This window comes from Monodelphis domestica, chromosome 7 (assembly GCF_027887165.1).
Source record: "Monodelphis domestica isolate mMonDom1 chromosome 7, mMonDom1.pri, whole genome shotgun sequence".
In the NCBI taxonomy this organism is placed as follows: domain Eukaryota; kingdom Metazoa; phylum Chordata; class Mammalia; order Didelphimorphia; family Didelphidae; genus Monodelphis; species Monodelphis domestica.
Window position 1 is genome coordinate 262,603,467 of NC_077233.1, and position 21,322 is coordinate 262,624,788.

General features: G+C 37.7%; 1 protein-coding gene across 1 annotated transcript in view; it reads right to left on the bottom strand.

The window, feature by feature from the left end:
- Positions 1-21,322, bottom strand: part of ZCCHC7 (zinc finger CCHC-type containing 7) — a 285,505-nt gene that overhangs the window by 79,795 nt on the left and 184,388 nt on the right. The window contains exon 2 of the mRNA XM_016423801.2: positions 11,740-11,783. Coding sequence (XP_016279287.1) covers positions 11,740-11,783 — 44 coding nt within the window. The remainder of the gene's footprint in view (positions 1-11,739; positions 11,784-21,322) is intronic.

Consider the following 21,322-nt stretch of genomic DNA (forward strand, 5'->3'; position numbering starts at 1 on the left):
CTCCTCCCTCACACTTCCTGTAGCCAACGCGTAATTTCATTGGGTATCACCTGTGTCCTTGATCAGAACCTATTTCAATGTTGGTGGTTGGACTAGGATGTTCATTTAGAGTCTACATTCCAACCATATCCCCCCTCAACCCATGTATTCAAGCAGTTGTTTTTCTTCTGTGTTTCTACTCCCACAGTTCTTCCTCTGAATGTGGATAGTGCACTTCCTCAAAGATGCCTCCAAGTTGTTCATGATCACTGCATTGCCACTAATGGAGAAGAAGTCTATTGCATTCAATTGTACCACAGTGTATCGGTCTCTGTGTACAATGTTCTCCTGGTTCTGCTCCTCTCACTCTGCATCAATTCCTTGGAGGTTGTTCCAGTCCCCACAATTTGTTCAGCCATTCCCCAATTAAGGTGCATCCCCTCATTTTCCAATTTTTTGCCATCACAAAGAGTGCAGCTATGAATATTCTTGTACAAGTTTTTTTTTCCTTATTATCTCTTTGAGGCACAAACCCAGCAGTGCTATGGCTGGATCAAAGTATGGACAGTCTTTTAGTGCCCTTTGGGCATAATTCCAAATTGTCCTCCAGAATGGTTGGATTAATTCACAACTCCACCAGCAATGCATTAATGTCCCAACTTTGCCACATCCCCTCCAGCATTCATTACTCTCCTTTGCTGTCATCTGAGCCAATCTGCTAGGTGTGACGTGATACCTCAGAGTTGCTTTGATTTGCATTTCTCTGATTATAAGAGATTTGGAACATTTTTTCATGTGCTTATTAATAGTTTTGGTTTCTTTAACTGAAAATTGCCTATTTATGTCCCTTGCCCATTTATCAATTGGAGAATGGCTTGATTTTTTATACAATTGGTTTAGTTCTTTGTAAATTTGAGTAATTAGACCTTTGTCAGAGGTTTTTGTTATGAAGATTGTTTCCCAGTTTGTTATTTCCCTTCTGATTTTGTTTACATTGCTTTTGTTTGTACAAAACCTTTTTAATTTGATATAATCAAAATTACTGATTTTACATTTTGTGATTTTTTTCTAGCTCTTGCTTGGTTTTAAAGTCTTTCCTTTCCCAAAGATCTGACATGTATACTATTCTGTGTTCACCTAATTAGCTTATAGTTTCCTTCTTTATATTCAGGTCATTCACCCATTCTGGGTTTATCTTGGTGTAGGGTGTGAGATGTTGATCCAAACCTAATCTCTTCCATACTGTCTTCCAATTTTCCCAGCAGTTTTTATCAAATAATGGATTTTGGTCCCCAAAGCTGGGCTTTTGGGGTTTGTCATAGACTGACATTGCTGAGGTTACTTAACCCAAGTCTATTCCACTGATCTTCCTCTCTGTCTCTTAGCCAGTACCAAATTGTTTTGATGACCATTGCTTTATAGTATAATTTGAGATCTGGGACTGCAAGGCCATCTTCCTTTGTATTTTTTTCATGATTTCCCTGGATATCCTTGATCTTTAAATCAAACATATTTCTGTATTGCTTCTTCTTCCCATAGATCTATCAAAGGACCCACAAAATCAGATCAATTAATAGTCATTGAAATGGTGAGAGGACTGTCCTTACTAATGGTGAAAGATTGAGGTATATGCTTAGTGAGGGTTTCTTCCAAGAGAAAGGCCTGCTCAGACCTGTCTATTATCCCCTATATACTAACCCTAAACCCTTTTAAATGATCTCAGCAAGCTAGTGTTTGATAAACCCAAAGATCCCAGCTTTTGGGACAAGAACTTATTATTTGACAAAAACTTCTGGGAAAATTAGAAAACACTTTGGGAAAAATTAGGTTTAGATCAACATCTCACACCCTATACCAAGATAATTTCAAAAGGGTTAAATGTCTTAAATATAAAGAGTGAAATAATAAAGAAATTAGGCGAACGTAGAATAGTATACCTGTCAGATCTATGGGAAAGGAAGAAATTTAAGACCAAGCAAGAGTTAGAGAACATAACAAAATGTAAAATGAATGACTTTGATTATATCAAGTTAAAAAGTTTTTGTACAAACAAAATCAATGCAACCAAAATTAGAAGGAAAGCAACAAACTGGGAGAACATTTTTATAACAAAACTCTGACAAAGGTTTAGTTTCCCAAATATATAAGGAACTAATTCAAATTTACAAAAAAAAAATGGCCAAGGGACATGAATAGGCAATTTTCACATGATGAAATCAAAACTATCAATAGGCACATGAAAAAGTGTTCTAAATCCCTCCTAATTAGAGCAATGCAAATAAAAACAACTCTGAGGTGTCACCCCACATACCTAGCAGATTGGCCAATATGGTAGCAAAAGAACGTGATAAATGTTGGAGGGGATGTGGCAAAATTGGGACACAAGTGCACTGCTGGTAGAATTGTGAATTGGTCCAACCATTCTGGAGGGCAATTTGGAATTATGTCCAAAGTGCTTTATAAGACTGTCTGCCTTTGACTCAGTCATGCCACTGCTGGGTTTGTACCCCAAAGAGATAATAAGGAAACAGACTTGTACACAGATATTTATAGCTGTCCTCTTTGTGGTGGCAAAAAATTGGAAAATGAAGGGATGCCCCATGATTGGAGAACAACTGAAAAAATTGTGGTATCTGATGGTGATGGAATTCTATTGTGCTAAAACAAATGATTAACTGGAGGAATTCCATGGGGACTGGAACAACCTCCAGGAATTGATGTATAGTAAAAGGAGCAGAACCAGGAGAACATTGTACACAGAGACTAATACAATGTGGCACAATCGAATGTAATGGACTTCTCTATTAGCAGCAATGCAATGAGCCAGGACAATTCTGGGGGACTTAGGAGAAAAAACACTATCCACATCCAGAGGAAAAACTGTGGGAGTAGGAACAAAGAAGAAAAACAACTGGTTGATCACATGGTTCAAGGGGGATAAGATTGGGGATGTAGACTGTAAATGATCACCCTAGTGCAAATATCAATAATATGGAAATATGTCTTAATCAATGACACATGTAAAACCCAGTGGAATTGCTTGTTGTCTACGGGAGGGGGAGGGAAAAGGGAAGGCAAAGAATATGAATCATGTAACCATGGAAAAACATTCTAAATGAAAAGTAACTCCTCCTCAGCACCAAAGACAGGGACTGGTCTGTGGGAAGTACCAGACCTTGCTTATAGTTTCAGTGATTGCAGTACATGGTACCTCAAAGTCAAGGATTACTTCAAACTTGATTATGGGACTGTATGGAATTCCTTCTTTACTTCTCAGTTTTCTTTCCTTCATATATGCTATTGGGTTTTCATGTTCTCTCCTGGGCTTTCTGTTGCAGGATTTAATCACAGTCCTGCAGGAAATGGTTTTTTTGGGACTTGGTCCTCAGTTTTCTTTTATCCACATGAGGCAGTGTTCCTGCTTTCATGACCTCTTGTTGTTGTAGCTGTTGTAGGTTGTTGTTGTAGGACCTCATCAGGCTTCATTGTAAAGAGGAAATGAGAGCACATTTGTCAAGCCCTTGACAGTCTTCAGGGGCTTCCTAAGGCTTCCTCTTGTCTGGTGAGGGGATTCCTCAGACCTCTGTGGAGGGAGAGGTCCAACTCATGCTCTCATATTCTTATTAAGGAACTTCAATAAGCATACTGATTTTCTGCATACACCCTAACTTCCCAGTGTTCCCCACGATCTCCACTCTTTCTCAGCCAAATAAATAGTCAAGCCTTAATCCTGACACCACCTAGAGACGTTCTCCTTCCTCATTCATAAGCTCTGACGCTTCTTTACCTGATCATAATGATGTTATTTCACCCGTTTCTGTCTTGCAACTCCTAACTCTGTTCTACATCCTCACCATTACCTCCAGCCCCCTACCCTCCACTTCTCAGTTCTCTCCCAGGGCATGATTTCTGCACAGGCTACCCTCTGACTGGCCAATCAGTTCAACTGTACAATATCATCTTCTCTAGAGTCTCTGGTCCCCTTATCATAGCACCAGCATTGCCAGTCAGTTCTTAGCCCTGGATCCCTCCTCCCCACTACTTTTCACATGATGCTGAGTGAAGTGAGAAAAAAATCATGAATCCATGTTAACCGAGTGTACTCTAGGCTTGACCTCAATTTCCTTACTCACTCCGACTTTTCCAAAACTTTTCATCTCTTCAAACCTCCCCAGGCTCCTTCTCCCTCCCTCCTCTCAGCTGAAACCTTGCCTTATGTTTCACTGAAAAACATTTTCTGAGAGCACCTTCTTGTTCCTTCTTCCTCATCTCACACAACGTAGAGGATTTCTGCTAATATCGTCTTTGTCTCTGTCTCCCATGAAAAGACGGCCCATCTTCTTGCCGAGGCAAACCTTTCTACATGTAAAATGATCCCATTTCATTCCATCTTCTTCAGGAGGCTGGCCCTCTATACTCTCTCACAAATATTTAAGTCTCTATAGTTGCTTCCCTACTCCTATTGCCTACAACATGCCTATGTCACATCTATTCAAAGAAACAAATTAAGTGCAGCTGGGTGGCTCAGTGGATGGAGAGCCAGGCCTAGAGAGGGGAGGTCCCGAGTTCAATTCTGACCGCAGACACTTCCCAGCTGTGTGACCCTGGGCAAGTCACTTAACCCCCACTGCCTCGCCCTTAACCACTCTTCTGCCTTGAAACCAATATACAGTATTGATTCCAAGATGAAAGGTAAAGGTTTAAAACAACAACAACCACCACCACCACCACCAACCCTCACCCAATAAGTCCATTTCTACTGGCTATGATCAGTTATTTCTCCTCCCTTTCATGGATAATGTCCCTGAAAAAGTCTCACTCTCTTCTTCCATTTGAGGAATGGAAGAAGAATCCTTGTGTATTACTAAATTATCTAGATATATAGGCTAACAATGCAGAGAAAAGTATTTTTATTCCATATTTCTCATATATTTTTAATGGCATGGTTGTTAACATTCAGGTCATATATCCAACTTATTAGGGCATATCAATAAGATATTGGCCTAATCCTAATTTCTGCCAGATACAATTTTTTTAATTATTTTTTTCAATTAGGGAGTTCTTTCTTAGGAAATCTTTATTTTCAATTTTGTCAAACACTGAATTACTGTATTCAATTTTCTCTATTTAAAAAAAATTTATCTTCCATCTTAAAAATCTATACTCTATATTAATAGCAAGGCAGAAGAGTGGTAATGGGGGTTAAGTGACTTGCTAGTCACCAGCTAGGAAGTTTGTCTGATACCAGATTTAAATCCAGGACCTTCCCTCTCTAGGGCTGGCTCTCAATTCACTGAGCCACCTACCTGTCCCCAAATTAAATTATTTCTGATTCTCATTCATTTATACTATTCCATTGATCTACTTCATTTTTAAATAGCACCAGATAATTTTCATGCTTTCTGCTTTATAATATAATTTGTGGTCTGAAAATCCTAATCCCCTTTTCATTCCTATCTTTTTCATTATTTCCCCAAACCAATTTAAATCTTTTGAACTTCAAAGCGAATTCTGTGATGATTTTGTCAAACTTTGTAAAAAAGCCCTTTGGTAGAATGGCATAGTACTAAATCTACAAATAAACTCTCTTAGTATTATCATTTTTATTATAGTGGCATGACCCAACCATGATTACTGAATACTTTTTCAGTAATTAAGGTTATTTCTTTAATTCATATTTGTAATTAAACCAATACAGATACTGAGTTTGTTTTAGTCAGTAGGTGCTAAGATATTTCATGAATTTTGTGGTTATTCTGAATGATACTTCCCTTTCAACTATTGCTTAGATTTTGTTATTGTTACCTATTTAGAAGGGTTTTGCAATTGTCTTCAGTTTCACTCACGAGAATGCTGCAGAATTAGATGAAGGAAACAGCAGCTAAGTGGTTCCAATGGATTGAGAGACAGTTTTAGAGATGGGAGGACATGGGTTCAAATAGGGCTTCAGAAACACACATTAGCTGTGTGACCTTAAGCAAGTCACTTAATCTCCAATTTCTAGCCCTAATTGCTTTTCTGCCGTGGAACCAATATATAGTATTGATTCTAAGACAGAAGGTCAGGGTTTAAAAAAAAAAAGAATTAGATGAAAGAGCAAAGGCAATAAATTGTGAGGGCAATCCAAAGCTAAGCAAGCAAAATCAATAAAGGTCTTAAGAGAATAGGACAGTACAGAATTAAATTGTTTCATCAAAGGGTCTCAAGAAGGGAAAGGGAAAAAAGTATAGATAGTGCAGAGAAGAAGGCCTGGCAAATAACTGAGAGGTGGAGGGTCTGGATGTCCCTGTGAGGATGAATATAGTTAGAGGTTGCCAAGATAGAGAAGAAGGGGAGAAATGGTGGTGGTGGTGGTGGTAGAGGTGGGAGGAATGACAAGAATTCTGCCTACTTGTGAACAAGCATTCGCTAATTTTGAAGTATAACACTTTCGAGGGATGGCATGATCACGGCAAGATTTGTAAGAAGATGTCTCTGTTTTACCCTGGTATTCAATGGGAAAGCTTCTATTGTTTTCCCATAATGAAAAGATCATCCTATGCTTATGCTTTTTAGGGTTCACGGAATAAACAAGTATCATAACTTATCTAAGGATTTTTATCCTGAATCTATTGATATGGGTATGGAAGTTTTAATTTTAAATGTGATTATACTGTTTTCCTAATGATAAGCCATAAGTGCAATCTTGGTCTAAGTCTAACTTGATTAAAAAGTGACTTCTGGATAAAGTGCTGACACTGAATCAGTTTTGCTTTCCCAGATTCTCTGAAGCCATCTCATTTTTTAAAAAATTACTTTTTTCATGTAGAAACAATTTTTTGACATTTGCTTTTGATATTTTAGAATTCATATTTTCTCCTTCTCTCCCTTCTTCACCCCTGAGGCTATAAAGTCTCATATAGGTCACCCCAGAGATTTTATGCAATACATATTTCCATATTGCTCATGCCATGACAGAAGAAAAAGGTCACACATACAATAAAAAACTCATGAATAAAATAAAAGCTAGTATGCTTTGATCTGCAATCAGACTTCAATAGTTTCTTCTTTGGCTGTGGATAGCACTTTTTGTCATTAGTCCCTTATGGAATCTTGGAAACTTGCTTGGCTGAAAATCATATAGTATTTCTGTTACCATATACATTATTCTTCTGGTTCTGCTTTCTTCACTTTGCATCACTTCACATTAGTCTTTTCAGGGTTTTCTGAACTCATCCTGTTTGTCATTTCTTTTGGTGCAATAGTATTCCATTATAACCACATATCACAACTTGTTCATCCATTCCCTAAGTGATGGGCAGCCCCTCCATTTCCAATTCTTTACCACTACAGTGACAGTTGCTAAAGATACTGGTGCAGGAAGGTCCTTTCCCCTTATCTCTGATCTTTGGGATACAGACCTGGTAGTGGTATTGCAGGATCAAATTCTATGCCAAGTTCCAAAATGCCCTTCAGAATGATTGGATCAATTCACAACTCCATCAACAATGTAATAGTGTCCTAATTTTGCCACATCCTCTCCAACATTTATCATTTTCCTTTACTGTTATATCAGTCAACCTGAGAGGTGTGAGGATGTGGTATGTGTTTTAATGTACATTTCTGGTATGTATGGCCCCATAAACATAGTTCCAGATTGCTCTCCAGAATGATTTTAATAGTACACAGTTACACCAACAGCATATTAGCACACCAATTTTCCCATATCACAGCCAACATCTATCATTTTCCTTTTTAGTCATGTCAGCCAAACTAATAGGTATAAGAGAGGAGGTATATCAAAGAATTGTTTCAATTTGCTTTTCTCTGGTCAATAGTGATTTGGAGACTTTTTTGTATGACTAGAGATAGTTTTAATTTCGTCCTCTTGAGAATTATCTATTCATATCTTTTGAACCATTTTTCAACTGGAGAATGTTTTTATATTCTTAAATTTTGACTCAGTTCTTTAAGAATCTGAGAAATGAGGCTTTTGTCAGAGATATTTGCTATAAATATTTTTCTCAAATGTGTTGTTTCTCTTCTTGTTTGCATTGGTTTTATTTGTACAAACCCTTTTAAATTTGATATAATTAAAACTATCAATTTCATTTTGCATAATATTATTTATGTCTAGTTTGGTTACTATCTTATTTCTTGTGACAAAATATCCCATTATATTTCTATTTCACTCTCTGTTCAACCATTTCCTTATTGATGGATACCCATTTAGTTTCTAAATATTTTTTCTTTTAATCCATTCTTCAGGATCAAGAAATTTGTTTTGCTTTCAACTATTACCTCCTTGGTATGATGCTCTTTTCTATGCTCCTCATTCACTTGACTTTCTTGTAGAGTTTGCTCTATTTCATTATTGAAATGTATGTGTGTGCATGCACATCCCACTGTGAGCATGTGTTTTCTCCTTTGTCCAGCTACGAAAGGAATGAGGTTCACCTGATGCTAACTTCCACCCCCTCATCTTCCTCTATGCTTGTCTCATGCATCTAAAAGAGAAACATCAAGCCTGCCCTCCTTTTTCTTCTTCTCTATACAAGTGTATCCTTTTTATCCACCTCAGACTCTCAATGCAGAACTAATCAGCCACAGTGATCCAAATGTTCAACTAAATTTCCCTGGGTTTTGTTTGTGTATTTTAAAGTTCCTACCTACCTACAGTCTTTTCATTGAATATGCTTAAATGTTCTTTATTTAATTAAATTTTTATTTCCCTCCTTGTAGAATAAGTTATTCTTGCCTAACTTAGTAAGCTCACCTCTCTTTTTGCTTTTTTGATTACGGTATTCTAAGATTTCTGACACCTACTTGTGTTATCTTGATGTGGTCTCTTATTACTAGAACTTTGTGATTAATCTCACATATTTTTAAAATTAGTTGTTATACTCAGATTTGCAGGGCATGACATTATGGGCTGTAGCTTATCCTGCTTTGCTTTTTTAGAATATACTAGCCTACGTCATTCTGCAGATTCTAATTGGTGCAAAATAAATAGTCGTGGGTTAAGCTTCTTTTATGTTTAGATAGCTTTCTCTTGGTTACCTGCAGAATTTATTTGTCCCTGGAACCAATAAATTTAATTATTCTGGATGTGCCTTGGAGTTTGAAACACATATTCTTTCAATCTGCCCTTTATTTTCTTCAGAAGTTCAGCGTAATTATCTTGTCTAATTTCTTATATTAAAGTATTAAAAAACCAATTGTCTCATTCTTCTGGGAGATCTATCACACTTACACTGTTTATGGGTATACTGTATCTGAGGTCAATGAATTTTGCTTATACAAATATATGTTCTTTTAGTGTGGTTGACATTGTCTCCTTTTTTCAGATTTTCCTCATTTTTAGCATTTTTGTTTTTAAAATTTTCTTTTTTTCTTTGACCATGGAGTTAAGTTGTTTTTTATTACCTGCTCCTCCAAATATATTAAGTCTTTTATTTCTGCACTGAGAACTAGAATTTCTTTCTTTCTTTCTTTTTTAAAAATAAACTCTTAACTTCCACCTTAGAATTAATATTGTGTATTGATTCCTAGGCAGAAGAGTAGTAAGGGGTAGGCAACAGGGGTTAAGTGACTTGCCCAGGGTCACAGAGCTAGGAAGTGTCTGAGGCCAGATCTGAACCCAGGACTTCCGGACTCTAGGTCAGTCTGACTCTCAATCCACTGAGCCACCCAGATGCCCCCTGAGAACTATACTTGTTTCTAACTAGCATTGGTTCTATAACAGAAGGTAAGGGTTTAAAAAAAAAAAGAACCAATACTATGTATGGGTTTTAAGACACAAGAGCAGTCAAGGCCAGGCAATTGAGGCTAAGTAACTTAGACAGGGTTGCACAGCTAGAAAGTATCTCAGGCCAGATTTGAATCCAAGATCTCCAGGCCTTGCTCTCTATCTGAGTCACCTTACTGCCCCCATTCTGGAATTGTTATTCTATGCTTTTGAGATTCCAAAGGATTCTGTGGAATGCTCTGTGGATTGTCTTTATTTTTTTAATTAACTTGTTTGTTGGTACATTAAAATTCCTGGGAATTTCATCTACTACCAACCTCTTCACACCACAGTAAGGCATAACCTGACCAAAAACAATGCGTATATTTAAATTGTGTCTTCCATGTTTCTATAATCAGCTCTTTCTCTGGAGATGGATAGTCACAAGTTATGCCTCAAATATTAATTCTGTAGTTACATATAACATTCTCTTGGTTTTACTTGATTCATTCTTCATAATTTCATGGAGGTCTTTCCAAGTTTTATCATTTCTTATGGCACAGTAGTACTCCATCATAATCCACCACAACCTGTTCAGTTATTCCCCAACTGATGGACAGCTGGATTCTTTTCAGACAGCTTTTTAATCTTTGTCGATTTATTACTCATATTTCCTTCTAGTTATATGACTGTTGGCTTATTTGCTTATGTTCTAGGTTTTACTGAATGTCTTGCTCTTGAAATATTTGTCCTTACATTCATTTACCATTAGATTTCCTCCTTTGGACTTCTCTTCGCCTGTGTGTGATAACTCCAGGGCTGTATTGTAAAGAACATTCAATCTCTTCCCACTCTGGGTGATTTAAGTTCATCTGACTTGGCCTCTGCTCTACGTGACCTCTGGCAAGAGGACAGTATGATTCCAGATAGGTTTCCATCCCTTTTCCTTCAGGCCTGGTGTAGCCATTTATACTAGTCCGCTGACCCAGTTCCTTCCTTGTATCTCCTTTTCTATTTCTCTGGCTAAACTGAGTTCATGTTGGCTCCACACTGATATTCTTCCCTTTCTATGTTTTTTCTTTCTGTTTTTCAAGGAGCCCAAATGAACTATCTTGAATTGAAATGAGAATAAAATACATTTATATCACAAACTCCAGAGAAGTTTGTAATTCCTGATTGCCACCCCTGTTTATACCATTTAGTAAAGATTAAAATTTTAAGACTGTATTTCTTAGGGGGCAGGGGATTGATAGCCAAGCCCAGAGATGGGAGGTTCTGGGGCCAAATTTGACTTCAAGACTACCTAGCTATGTGACCCTGGGCAAGTCACTTAACCCCCATTGCCTATCCCTTACCACATTTTTGCCTTGTAATCAATACACAGTATTGATTCAAAGATGGAAGGTGAGGGTTGTTTTTTTTTAAAGACTTTATTAATCAAACTTATATAGCTGTCTGAGTAGTAGTTTTTAATTTTTCTCCTTCAAAATATAAAAATACCCTAACACTTAACAAGATGAGTGTTACAAATATGAAGGACAAACACCTGTCACATCCTAAATATAGGCTTAACCATTTCCTTCCACTGAAGAAACAGCTATTTCCTGTGTCAATCTGGTTAAAGTACTAGTACCAAGTCATGGAGGCAGATAATCCATAGCAATGAGTAGCCTGAAAACCAGAGAATTCTATTCAATTCATCAAGACACGTAAGGAAAAGGGTCTCAATTTCCTAATTTATAAATGAGAGGTTTAGACTAGAAAAAAAAATCACAAGATTTAGAGATGGAAGGATCCTTAGAAATAATTTAGACTATCTCCCTCAATTTATAGACAAAGGACATGAGAACCAGAAAGGAAATGATAGCCAAGTAGCAATTTTCGGAGTCCCTTCAAGTTAAAGAATGTCTATGATTTATGATAATTCAGTTACTGTTAGGGAGAAAAAGTTGATTCAATTTTGTAGGAAGCATCATAGAGCTATGAAGGTAAATATGACTCATGTAAATGAGCCTTGGATGTTATTTACAATATTTAAAAGAATGTTATTTTACCTCTAGATCTTTATCACTGATGAACCAGTTTACATCACTTTTACCTGAAAAAGACATAAACATATGATTAATTTATTACACAATTAAAAAAAAAGACTTCACAATTTAAAAAAATAGGCTGATAAATGTAGAAACAATTTTTCAAAAAAAGAACATGTTAAAGTGAATATTTGCTTATGCTACCAAGTCTGAATATTAATAACAATTCTTTTACTTTTCAATGCATTTACACAGATTCACCGCCAAGCCACCATGCCTGAATTCCAACATAACTTGTTTAAATTAAAGATGGAACCAAGCTTGTTGGTTTCTAACTGGCTTCCATTTTGAATTGTATATGAAAGCATTTAAAATCAGAATTGTCTCTGATCACAAAAGGATTATCATCTTACCTCTAGGAAGTAACTTAATGTTCACACTACAGAACTTTAAATCTACTTGTATAACACAGTATAAATAGATGCCAAACCCCTCAGTAAGTCAATGGCTAGCCTTTAATTTTAATATGTAAAACCTGAAGGATGTAGGGACAAAATCTACTTCTTTATATAGTACCTTTCTCTCTCTCTGTAGTCCCATTGTAAAACTGTAAATGGCTGTTACTTCTTCAGCCCATGTCTGCTGGCAACATGTTAGAAGGGTACTATGACTAATGCAAAAGCTGGTGTGTAAACAAAGGACTGTTGTAGGGTTTTTTTTTTTAAGCAAAGGAAAGATTCTTCCACCCCCCACCTCATTCCTCTATCTCAAATATAGCAATCCAGCCTGACTAGTTACTTTATTCTATTCTATTGAAAGGAAATTTGAAGAGCCATGAAGTAATCTACATTTCTCCAGGCCTATGAACAGTAAAAATGTCTTATAGATATATTCTAAAATAAAGTATTTTTACTAAGAAAACCAGACTGCTTAAAAAAAAAAAAGACCAACTCAGAGGAAGGAAGGCAGAGATGTTTCCCTGATGATTATGTTTTTTGTAAGTTTGGAAGCAGCAACCACACAGTAGAGGAAAGAATACATTAAAGTTTCCTTTATTTTCTTTTCATCATCAGACTCACTAATAGTCAAAGGATCCATTTGGCCTGGTCACTAAGTTATAATTTGAACATCATCTTTGTTATCTGAGGGCCCTTCGAAATGCTCCACAGTATTTGTTAGAAATTTAAATTTTAGTCAACTTAAGATTATAAGAGATAGAAAAAAGGAATCTGCCAATGGATATACAAAATAACATTCACCAGAAAGACTATCACAATGAACATAGGATAGCTTTTAGGGGTATATTGTATTACATATAAAATGTTAGGTCTGAGTTTACTAATATTCCAGATTATAAATTGGTAATTCCTTAACAGTTTACTGTACATTTTAAAGAAATACAATGGAACTAGCAAGTACCTTTATGAAGTTTTAATTATTCATTGAATTGATAATGTTTCTTAACTATAAAAAGGCAAACACTTTGGCGGTGACCTATGACAAGTTACAGTTTTTCCACTGCTCCAGCTTGGCTCTTTTCTTATTCATGGACCCTGGGTTCCTTCCTCTTGTCATTTCTATTCCCTCCTGGATGCCAAATGATAGGCCACAAAGCAGATGCTTAATAAATGTTTACTGATCACCTGGCAGTATTCTAATGCCACACAACCACCAATCAGTTAACTGCCTCTGGTTCAAGCTAAAAAAAAAAATTCCACATTATACAATACTTTTGGTTGCACATTTCCACTCCAAAAGATGTATGTCCATCATAGAATCCAAATTAAAGAATTCCCTATAAATAGTCCTTCATATGTTTTGAGATGACACTGTGCTAACTGGTTCAAGTCCAAGGACACTACAAGGCCTCCTAAGTGAGATCCAGAAGCACTAAAAAGAGTTCATCTTAAATATTCACATAGAAAGAAACCAAGTAGATTAACAATGTCTATTGTCTATATTTATTTGCATGGACAACCCAAAGAATTGATCTATCTGTACATATACCTTGGGCAGACCTTCCAAAAGAATGAGGTAGGCCCAAACCTGAACAGATTGAACTGCCTGTGGGAAACTGCTCAATGCATCTATAGCTCTGAAAAAAGAAGAATCTCTTTGACAACAGTCCTCAATGTTGCAATATGGCTACAAGTCATGGAATATCACAATTTACAAAAAAAAAAAAAATTAAAGTTCTAGATCATCCAAAGGACAACAGAGAAGAATATGGTGACTCTAAGTAAGCTGAAAAATGGATTGTTTTATAAGAAACACAATGCCAAACGATGAGGTCAGTGCTTGTAGAATCTGAGAGAGGATGAGGATGAATGAGAAACTGAATTGACAGAACGTAATGGCCAGGATAGTCATGTAATAAAGGATAATAATGGTAATGCCAATAATAAGGATAGACGAGAGAAGAGACTTGGACAATCAGAAAACAGCCAGTACCTGTTAAGTATTTATTTTGTGCCAAGCACTGTGCTTAGCACTCTTCTGCAGCCATATTACTATTGTACTTGCAGTCTTGTCTTACTTTTGTTACTTTCTGTATATTAATTTTTTTCATTTAATGTTTTCATTTACATTACTGAACTAAATGCATTTATTGTTCTTTAAAACTTTTGTTACACTGAAATTCTCAGATAACTCTTCCTTCCAAAACTAGAGAAGGCATCATTTCACAAAAAGATATATGTATAAATAAAACTATGTCTTGCTTATTTCTATTTATTATTCTTTTTCTGGAGGTATTCTTCAAACAATACTTCTGTATGTTTTTTAAAAAGATGCTTTAATGATCCTCTTTTTCATCTCTCTCTTTTTTGGTGGCTGCTCTATATTTCCTTTACATCTCAATCTACCATTATAAAAGGCAGGAGGCAGGGAACGCTTATAAATAACATTCACAGTTATGAAAACAAATGTCCTCATTGATGGTTTCCAAAAATGTTTTTTTTTTTTGGTATGTTTAGTACATCAGTAGTCTGTAAAAAATCAGGAAACATTCATCATCATTCCTCAGGAAATCATGTGTGGTCATTGTTTCGATTAGAATTCTTTTAAGTCATTTAAAATTGTTTGTCTTTACAACAATGTTGTTATTTTATAAATTGTTTCCCTGGTTCTGTTCATTTCATCCTTCAACAACTGATAAACATCTTCACAGGTTTCTCTGAAATGGTCCCTTCTCATCTTATTTGACAATGTGCTACTATTCTATTACACTCAAAAATCATAATTTCCTCAGTTGTTCCCCCTCAATAGATGGACACCTCTTTATTTTCTAGTTCTTTTCAACTAGAAAATGGATAACTATAAACACTTATATTTATGGTTTTCAAAAACCCTTTTTTAGGGGCAACTAGGTGGCTCAATGGATTCAGAATCAGGCCTAGAGACAGGAGGTCCTTGGTTCAAATCTGGATTCAGACACTATCCAGCTGTGTGACCCTGGGCAAGTCATTTAACCCCTATTGCCTAGCCCTTAGCACTCTTCTGCCTTAGAACCAATACACAGTATTAACTCCAAGACAGAAGGTAAGGGCATAAAACAACAACAACAAAAACAACCCTCACCCAATAAGTCCATTTCTACTGGCTATGAAGGTAAGGGTTCAAGGACAAAGCCTAGTTACAAGATTCAAGGAGATACAAAATTTAATGACTTTTTTTGGTATAGTTAAAAATTGCTTTCCAGAATGGTTACACCAATTCATAGCTCCATTGACAATGGATACATATGCTTGTATTACTATAGTCTCTCCAATAATTTTCTTCTATTATCTTAGCCAATCTAATAAGTATAAGGCAGAACCTCAGATTTCTTCAATTTGTATTTCTCTAATTACTATGGATTTGGACTGTTTTCTCATACAATTGTTGACCTGCTATTTAGATGGATTGGGGAATGGCTATTATATGTATATTTTAATCAAGTCCTTATAGATCATGGATATATTTGTCCTACAAATAATTTCAGTGCATATTTTACTTCCCAGTTATCTTTAACCTATTTACTTTCTGATTTAACTTCGTTGGTTTTTATCTGTGCAAAAATTTTAAAAAAATTTTTTTACATAATAAAAATTGACCATTTAATATTTGGTGATTCTCACTATCATTTTTTGGTCATGAGTTCTCGTATTCATATCAGCAATGTCAACGGGCATAATGGATAGTGTTGGACTTAAAATCAGAAAGATCTGTGTTCGAACTCCTTTTTAGGCACTTATTAGGTTTGGGCTAATCAAAATGATAAGAAATTTTAGAAAGAAGAGTAAAGGAATAGAGATAAACATTATGGAAGAACTAGTGAAGGACCAGCCCTGGAACCTATTTTATCTCTTCCCTGACCCTCTTACCCCTATAGCCCCTGTGGGCAAGTTAATGAAGAACCAGTTACCACACCCTGAAATGTGCTAGGAAATGATAATGACCCCAGCCCCAGGAATTCCTGTGCACTCCCCCTAACACAGAAATTCCTGTTCACTCCAGTATAAAAGACCTGCAAGACCCAGAATCAGGGCTCAGGCCAATTTCAGAGTGCTGAGCCCAAGCTGCAGTTTAATAAACTTCCTCTTGTGTTCTACATGGTGGTCATTGTTTCATCCTTGGGATCAATTCTCTGGGCACTTCATGTGGGGGCTCATCCCGGGATCCCATGAAAGAAGCGGAGTCTGACCAACAGAGGGAGGGGATGCCTGTTGCCAGGGCAACTTGAGATGATGGAGTCAGGAACACGTTACATCTTGGTGGAAGATGGTAGGGTCCAGTGAGTAGCCTCTGGATGTGCTGAATGATTGTGCAAAGAATATTGTGTGAGAGTGAGGGGGTAAGGTCCCCTGAGTCATCAACATACGGAGAAGTGGCTGACCACTGGTCACCATCCCCAGGGGTTGTATGGGGACAGCCTATTGTCAAGCTGGACTCATTCCGGAGAAATGCCCACCTATTTCTGAGTGTGGACTGGGAAAGTACGCAGTTCCTATATCCTGCGAGGGGATAGGTTGGAAATCATGGGAAGCATGTGGATGAGGACTGTGACACCCATCTTAGCTATCTTCACCTAAGGATCCCTGACTCCCTCTCCCTTGAATGAGCCATGGGAAGGACCCGTCAGACTTGACTCCCTTAAGGATATTCTGGCCAGTTGATTTTAGTCAACTTTTTTTGTGAGGTTTGAGACCCCACTGCAGGGGTTAAAGGCCCTTGCCCAGGGTTCGAGTCCCTGATTTGGGGTGGTTAGGGGTCCCCAGTTAGAAGTAGGAAACCCAGTGGATGCACTGGAGAAAGAGGGTGCAGCCCAGGGGGAAGTCCAGCCACACCGCCCTATTTTTGGGACCACTCACCCCTGGCCCCTTGGGGTGAGTGGAAGAACACATCCAATCCAACATTCATATGTGCTGTGTCTGTCTTGGCTGTGCAGTCCATCCCGTATTGCCCTGTCTGTATTCGTGTTCACTGCCTTTGTGTATAGCCTACTAACTCCTTTCATTCTAAAGGACATTATAGACAGGGAGAGTCCACTCCGCTCTCCCTCTTGACTACCCATTTCTCTGTCTTCAAGTCGAGGGCCCACAATCTCTCCGTGTCTATCAAAAAGAGTAAACTTGTTGCCTTCTGCTCTTCAGAGTGGCTGGCATTTGGTCTGGGATGGCCCAAGGAGGGGACCCTCAACGTAGAGGTTATTTCCAAAGTCCAGGCCCAGGTTTTAGATCCCGGACCACAAGGCCACCCCAATCAGATTCCTTATGTTCTTACCTGGCAAAACCTAGTCCTGGACCCCCTGCTCCAATCCTTTCTTCCCTCAGATGCCTGTGTTCCCTCAAAGGGAGTCCTTAAGGTCTTGACCCTCTCAGAGGATGTGAGGGAAAGAGGTGCAGGCATGCTGGGACATTTACTGAGCCAAAGGCTTCTACCCCACCCGTATTACCAGAGTCCACCCCTGAGCCTCTGGACCTGCCACCCCCACCTCCACCTTATACCCCCTTATACCCTCACTTAGGGGCCAAGAAAGAGGCAGAAGGTGGGGGGCCGGCTCGTGGCACTCATAGCTGGGGCAGACAAGGCACCCCCGATCCTCAGGAGCCCATGTCCACTACTGCTCTCCCCATCAGGGTCATTGGGCCCCTAGTTCCAGGGGGGGCCCCCCTGAGTATATCAATATTGGCCATTTTCTTCCAGTGACCTTTAAAATTGGGAAAAATTGGCTCTAAATAGCTTGGAAAAAAAACAACAAACAAACAACTAATTTCTTTTTGTAATGTTGAATGACCATGTTATACCTTTGATAAACAAGAAGTATGGCCTATCCATGGCACCCTAAAATTGTAATACCATCCTCTCCTTGGGTAGTGGTTGTGCTGGACTTCTCCCTTTTCAGTCTGGGAAGTCTCAAGTGTGGAGTGGCTACCAAGCCTGAGGTCCGATCCATATAGGGCCAAATAGCTAACCCAATTAAGGCAAAGAGAAAAGCATCCTTGCAGGTCCATCCTCTTGGGAAGAGATCAAATTTAAGCAGCTTGAACGAAAATTCAATTGGGTGTTTTTGTTTGCTTGTTTGTTTCTCTCATGGTACATAGGGGAGTAACATCAAGGGGAAAAATGAGGAAATTGGCTTTTTGATACCCTAAATTCTAACACCAGGTGGCAATTGGACATGTTTTACAGGAAAGAGGGCATAATATGGACAGAAGCTCCTTACCTTTTAGTTTTATCCTCCCTGTAGGATCTCAGTTCTCCAAACTCTACTCTTTGCTTGGACTTTAAGGCAAGGGCCCACAGAGAAATCCAGGCAGGGATGATTTAAAAAAAAAAAAGAAGAAACCTGGAAGCTATCAGTTCACTGATCAGATTTGCCTTCCTCCTCTGCTTCAAGGAGGAAGAGGGTTGATTCTGAACAGAAAGACAACTGGTAAGACACCCCTACTTCTGGGATTTTTAAAATGTCTTACATTTTAAAAACTAAGTTTTTTTTCAACTTGTAGAACAACCTATTAATTATCCTGTTTTTGGATAAACAGGGATAGATAAGATAGATTGATAAATCTCCTTTCCCTGATTGCTAGCCAGAAGGAAGTAATGCTTAAATTGCTGTATTAAGAGTTATTTATTGGTATTTTATTTCAAAATTGTGATCATGTGTATATGTGGGTTTAGAAAATAACATCCTAATTTTAATTTTGTCAGACAGTGAAATTTCAGTCTGTATAGAAAAGCCACGGATAAGTTTTGTAAAGCAGGTTTTTTAGCAGTATTGCCTCAAGAAGACTGTGTTCCATCCTTATCTATCTTTCCATCATAAGAGGTTTAAGGGAAAAAAATGGGTTTAAGTGTTTAAACTTACCAAAAATGGGTTTTTGTTTAAAATTATCAAATGGTTTTTATCCAGTGTATTAAAGTTGGACTAACTTTATTATTACATTTAACTTCTTGGTCTAGAAAATAGATAATCAGCCTGCTTGTCAAAAGGCTTGCTTTAAGGTTTACAGTCCTTAAAAGGTTTCAAATCTCTAAATTTAAAATAGATCCTGTAATACTAAATGTTTTATGAATTTTTTTGAAATGTGAATTGTTGCTGAAACATGTGTTTTAAGTATTATTTGGATGTAAACATAAGCTCATTGTAAACCTGACTGTACCATAGATTTTGTGGTTACCTCAGTTTACCAACATGTACCATGAACTGAAATTTATAACTGATGAGTACTGTGCTAAAGATGCAGTGTTTCAATGATGTAATTCCTTTCCATCAGAATTCTTTTGGGTTACCAAATAGCAATTGAAGGGATACCAATGGAATGTTTGTTTGACTTAAGCAAGTCAGAGAAGGTGGGAAGCTATGTTGCATTTGAATTCGGAAGAAAGGGACTTTGATATAAAGTCCATAAAGCTTGAGTATGCAGATTTGTGAAGGAAGAATGGAAGTTGTGTTCTGTTATTTAAGCAGAGTGTTTGAGTGAGAGAGAGAGAGACAGAGACAGAGACAGAGAGAGAGAGAGAGAGACAGAGAGACAGAGACAGAGAGAGAGAGAGACAGACAGAGAGACAGAGACAGAGACAGAAACACAGAAAGAGAGAGAAGGTGAAAGAGAACAGAGAGATGTTCTGCTCTCATAACTGGATCTTTAACTTAGGGATAATTTCTAGGATTGATGTATGTGGTTTTGGAAAATCACAAATAATTCTGAAATTTCTTTGAAAATTCCCAAGAGATTCCTGATTGATCTTGTCTTAGAGTTCCTTCAGATGGCCTAAGGCCAGGATTTGATCTAGCCATGATTTGTATTTACTGTAGAGATAATGAATTCAACATTCCTGTTCAGGTTTTGTGACTAAATTGTGATAAATTAATTATTGCCAAAATATGTAAGAATAACTGATATAATGTCGATTCATAGGCTTTAAGGAATCCTTAGAGAGGGTAAATGATCAGAAACGCTTGTTTGACGTCTATGGAAATTCTTATTTGCTGATAAGCAGAACTTCTTTCAGCTGAAATAGGTAAGACTTGCCCTTTAAGGCAAAAAGGCTTCTGGGATCCAATGGTGATGAAGTATTCTAAGGAGAGAGATGGTTGGAGAAGGCAACCCAAGGCTCACCTTGGACTGGACTGCTAATCCTTGAGTGAAGCAATAATGGCATGAGCCGGTGACAGTCTTGGCTTGTACATGAAGCCACTCACTGTGTCCTTTGTGACATGAGGAAATATTTTCCCTGTCTGCCTTTTCCTTTGTGACAAATTCCTATAATCAGCACATAATGCCAAATGTAAAATTAAAGTTTCCATTCCCCTAAACAACCTATTAGGTTAATAAATGGCTTGTATTTGCAGCCTTAATTTACCACACTTAATGTTTGGATCTTGAGCTTGGAAGTATGACCCAAAGACTTCTGAATTTCCCCCAGAATCTGGGGTAAAATAAATCCATCTGTAAAATATTGTTACTCAAGTGTTTATAGATGTTCATAGTTAATGTGTACTTTGCTAAAGGATATTCTTTAACTGAAACATCACATACTAACTAGGAATAGATTCTAAAGGGATCTATTCCTGTCAGAAGATGATTTCTGAAGATGGAGTCTGTTGGCTAAGATACCTAAATGCAAATGTTTAATTAATATCAATTTCTATTGTACTAACTTTCTCTCTTTATATCTGTTGCTCTAGTTGTTGCCCCAGTCCTAGTTTCTACACTTCAATATTAAGGGCTGATTCTCCCTCTTGTGACCTGTCTGCCAATCGGGGGAAGCAGTTGCTGGACATCCTTCAGATCTCCAAGCACATCCCCACTTACCTAGGACTCAGATAGTCAATGAGCACACGCCCCTAAAGACCCTGTGCCTATAGCCTTTCCCTCCCTGTTATCTTAACCCCTTTTACCTGACTTTCTTTCCTTACATTTTGGGTCTTCTATGTTTTAGATCATGCATGCCCAGCCAGCTGGACAGATAATTCTCTGATTCAGCTTGGGGAAGCATTAGCCAAAGCAGGTCCCTCTGACTTGGGTGTGTATGAAACTCCCCCAAAGCAGAGAGAACCTGAGGCCTCTAGCCTCTGGTCTCAGTGCCTCAGAGCCTTACCCAAAACCTAAGGCTTCAA